We start from the raw sequence: 4,292 nt of genomic DNA, 5'->3' as shown, positions 1-4,292 counted from the left end.
TAGGATCAAATTACACGGGGTGCCAAACATCAACACATAGGGAAAAGTTTTAGAGAAATTACACAGAAGTAGGATGATTATGTCTATAGGTCATAGTAAATCCAACAAATAGTTCAAAAATTAAGGTTACATACATTATATAAATTATTTTTCACTTTTAGAGGGGTGCCATGGCACCCACGGCACCCCCTAGATCCGCCCATGAATAAAGTGGACATTCGCCACTGATAAAAAATGATAGTTTTGTTTCACTGACATGTGAACCATGGTACTCCTCATACTGCGGCTTGCTCTGTACTCTCTTTTCTGCGCATAGCCAGCCCAGTTGTTCTCTGAGCTAATACAAAAACCACATATGCGGACGTTTGCAGACTTCACGTACGCATGCAAAGTTTGGAAGTCTGCAAACATCCACATTTGTGGTTTTTGTAAAGCAACACTTGCCACAACATGATACCTAAAAGAATATCTCAATGATTAATCGTCTTGTATGCAAGCGGTCAATGCCAAATCTGTATGATATGAGACGGCAATACTAGCATAATATGGAAAATGTAAGTGCTATTTGCTTAATAAACCTAACACCTCGATATTTTGACTAGCTCTTGATATCGTATCGTTCTCGAGGCAGGGTGTAATTGGTATCATCTTGATATTTATATATAGCCTTCATTCAAAAAACTATCCACCTCTGGAAGTCATTTTATTTAACTCCGATTCTTTCTTTATGTAAATATATAAAAAAATCTGTGAACACATGAAAACTATTTACTTTGATTTTATAATTCTATGTTGAACAGACTTATACAGTAGGGCATTTTTTTCCTTACATGAACACCATGCATTCCATTAAGGCACGGCAAGATCGTCGGCCACCAAACGATGTACAGTAGAGTAGGACACTTATTTACTGTTTCATCCCTAAAAAACCATGAAGCATTCTACAAAAGAGAAGACAATAGTATAGCAACATATCCTCGACAATCATATCGTGCTTGCAACAGTCGTGCCCCACTTGACCGTGATAGTGCATGCAATCTAACAAATCACAAATATAGCGTACTCGTAGCACATTTTCTGGAAAAGAGAAACTGCAGAAGACATCCATCCTCAGCAGTGCACCACCCACATGCATGTAATAATGCCAAGTGTAAAACTAACATTATTGAATCCTTTAACCAACAATAAAATACTCGTTTAATCACAACTGGCCTAATAGTACTAAAAATCAATCAATCGTGCCGAATTATCCATTAATTATTGGAGCAAGCACATGCACATACCGACACACGAAAAGACACCCTTAATTACAGCGTCATGTCACCAAATTCGCAAGCACATTCCTAATTCATCGGCGGTGCTACGATCGGGCACCACCGAACGTATACGTACGTACGCACGCACTCAACACAACCCACACACCCAAGAAAAAGTAAAGGAAGGACAGACAATACGGGCACACGCACACCGACTCTCTACGTACGTTACGTATTGGTCGATGCCGGCCGGCTCGCCGGCCAGGCCTAGGGCGAGCACCGGCGCGGGTGCGGCGGCGGGCCTGAGGCGGCGAGGGAGTCGCGCGACCTCGTGCACGACCGGTAGAGGCTCAGCACGGCCAGCCACTCGGTCAGGGCGTCGGTCACCGCCGGCCACCGCCGCTGCTGCTTGCGCCTCCTCGCCTTCGCGGGGACGACGGAGTAGGCCCCGTCGGCGCCGAAGGAGTACTCGGCGACCACCTTGTTGTTGGAGAAGAGCGACGGCGGGAGGGGCAGCGGCGACGGGGCGCCGGACTTGCTGCGGGCGCCGGCGCCGCGCGCGGGGGTCTTGGGGATGCCGGGCCGGTGCTCCCAGGAGAAGGGCACCGCGGAGGCACGGAGCGGGGAGAGGAAGCGGTGGTGGAACGGCGAGGGCGCCGGGGAGAAGGGGGCGAAGGAGAAGGAGGCGGAGGAAGACGACGCCGACGAGGCCGACGAGGACGAGGAGGTGGGAGCAGACGACGGCTTCGGGGACGCGAGCAGGCGCTGGCGCCGGCGGCTGGACGGAGATTTGCGCGCCGGGGCCGGGAGCGGCGACGGCGAGGAGGGGGTGGGCGGGTTGGGCATTGCAAAGAAGCTGTGGCTTGTGGTGCCGTGGTGTGGTGTGGTGTGGAGTTTCGGAGCTCAAATGTGGGGCTTGTGGTCTTTTATGGTTTGGTCATGGCGTCGGCGCGCGCGCAAATGGGGGCGCGGTCTGGCTGGCTAGCTCCGCCACGTGGCATGGCATGACGTGGACGCCTGCCTTGCTTCCTCTGTACACGTTGGCAGAGGAGCCGGGTCGTATGGCAATGGCATACTCTTTTTCCTGGTGTTGTGAGTTTACAGAAGACATGCCAAAATCACGGCTCATACACACCCATTTTTCTAAGGCCGGTCATAGCGAGGAGTAACTTATACTAGTGTCATGCATACGACACTAGTCTAAATTATTATCTTTATGGTGCAAAGTAACATAGCATTAGTGTCATAGAGAGACTTCATTTATTAATTTATAGACTCATTTTGTCTTGGAAATCGCTATGTTACAGTAACATATCATGTTACTACTTCTTATTAACTACATGCCATATAAGCAAAAAAATTTTGAAGTACGCTATGTTACTAGCTAAATTACTACCACTATGACTAGCTTAAAAAACACAAGTAAATAAACACGAGAAACTAGGATTTTGATTTTGAAGAAGCAATCCTTAACACACCGTACATGATGTTTGCTTCCATCATGATTACTTTGATTTATACTCCCTCAAGTTCCTCAAACGGCCAAACTAATAGACACAGACATAGTTTTAAAGACACAACTTCCAACAAAATTAAGAGTTGGCACTCCATGAGGAGGGTTGGGATTACCAAAAAAACACTGCCTCTTACACTTTTGTTACGGAGAGAGTAGAACCCTCCATTTAACATTGAATGATTGACAGTGGCGGACCTACGAGCAAATTGCTAGTGGTGCCAAATATCAACACATAGGTAAAAGTTTTAGAGAAATTACACAAAGGTAGTATGATTGTGTCTAAATGTCATAGTAAATCCAACAAATAGTCCAAAAATTACACAAAAGAAGTATATTTTTTCTCGTTTTCATAGGGGTGCCATGACACCCATAGCAACCTCCTAGATCTGCCCATGATGATGGACGTTTGCCCTTGTGATAAAACCGGTAGTATTACGAGGTCCCTCTAGCTGAACATTTGCTTTACCCAAATGAGTCGATGGCGCACCGTCAATGTTGCCTATTCATCGTTGAAGCTAGTCAGTCGTTGTTGATCGACACATGTAGTCACCGACACCATGGTCCTATTGGACTAATGTTGTCGGGGGAAAACATTGAAGCTACATCGTGAAGGATCTAAGATCTCATCATCCAAAAAGAGCTCAAGGGCATTCCGCGGCATCATCGCACCATCGTGAAGGAAGGGAGTCTAGAGGATCAAATTACAAAAGGAAGCCACCGTCACCGCCATCGCCACACTGACAAACCCTACAAACCATAACCTCATAGGGCAAAAAAAATCATCAGAGCTTATGTCAATAAGTCATCGACACCATCAACCGTCAAAACGGGAGACTCGACGGAACTACATTCGCCAAACCTGCATTGCAGCCACATCAACAAAACGCCACCATAACCATACTAAGGCCTTGTACAATGAAAGATGCTTAGGGGAGGTGTTTAGAAAAATAAACCAGGCTTTTCTTAAGCACCGGTACTTATTTCTACAGGATAGACGCTTAACTAACCGTCTCTCCTATAGAAATAGGCACATGTGCTTCAGAAAAACTCGGTTTATTTTTTTAAGCACCTCTCTAAGCACCTTCCATTATACAAGGCCTAAAGGCCCCTAGGTGTGAAAAACAAGAGCTCCATCCGATAAATACAGGCCTTCCCGATTTTCCACGCTACCACACCGATGGGACTGGTGGTGGAGGAGGAGGGTGGTGACCTACCGGCGGAGGAGAGGTGCTGGCCTGGTGCAGCCACAAAATCTCCTCTCTATGCTTTTCAAACATCCTATCTGAACATATTTAAAGACACTGGTAGTTAAAGTTTGAAAGGTCAATTTCTTTTTGAAATGTCAAATTCGCTTTATGTAAGTAGGACTGGTTTTACTAAGCTAAGTGGAGTACGTTATTTGAGGAAGATTAGGACCCAATGAAGGAAGAGCGGAAGATAACCACAGCATTCTCCCTTTTTTTATTAAAGGTAAAGAAAAAAGATCGTAGCATTCTGCTTTCGCAAAGAAGAAGAAAGCG

The 4,292-nt window shown here is 46.1% G+C and overlaps 1 protein-coding gene across 1 annotated transcript; it reads right to left on the bottom strand.

The window, feature by feature from the left end:
* Positions 1 to 1,222: 1,222 nt before the first annotated feature.
* LOC123185496 (vegetative cell wall protein gp1) lies at positions 1,223 to 2,166 on the bottom strand. Its single transcript, XM_044597373.1, has one exon. The coding sequence runs from the start codon at positions 2,100 to 2,102 to the stop codon at positions 1,524 to 1,526; it is 579 nt and encodes a 192-aa protein (XP_044453308.1). The 5' UTR covers positions 2,103 to 2,166; the 3' UTR covers positions 1,223 to 1,523.
* Between the last annotated feature and the right edge of the window lie 2,126 nt (positions 2,167 to 4,292).

This window comes from Triticum aestivum, chromosome 2A (assembly GCF_018294505.1).
Source record: "Triticum aestivum cultivar Chinese Spring chromosome 2A, IWGSC CS RefSeq v2.1, whole genome shotgun sequence".
Classification (NCBI taxonomy): domain Eukaryota; kingdom Viridiplantae; phylum Streptophyta; class Magnoliopsida; order Poales; family Poaceae; genus Triticum; species Triticum aestivum.
This window is presented reverse-complemented; position numbering and strand designations above follow the sequence as displayed.

Coding starts and splice junctions, on each gene's coding strand:
- LOC123185496 (XM_044597373.1), bottom strand. CDS start 2,102: ATGCCCAACCCGCCCACCCCCTCCTCGCCGTCGCCGCTCCCGGCCCCG.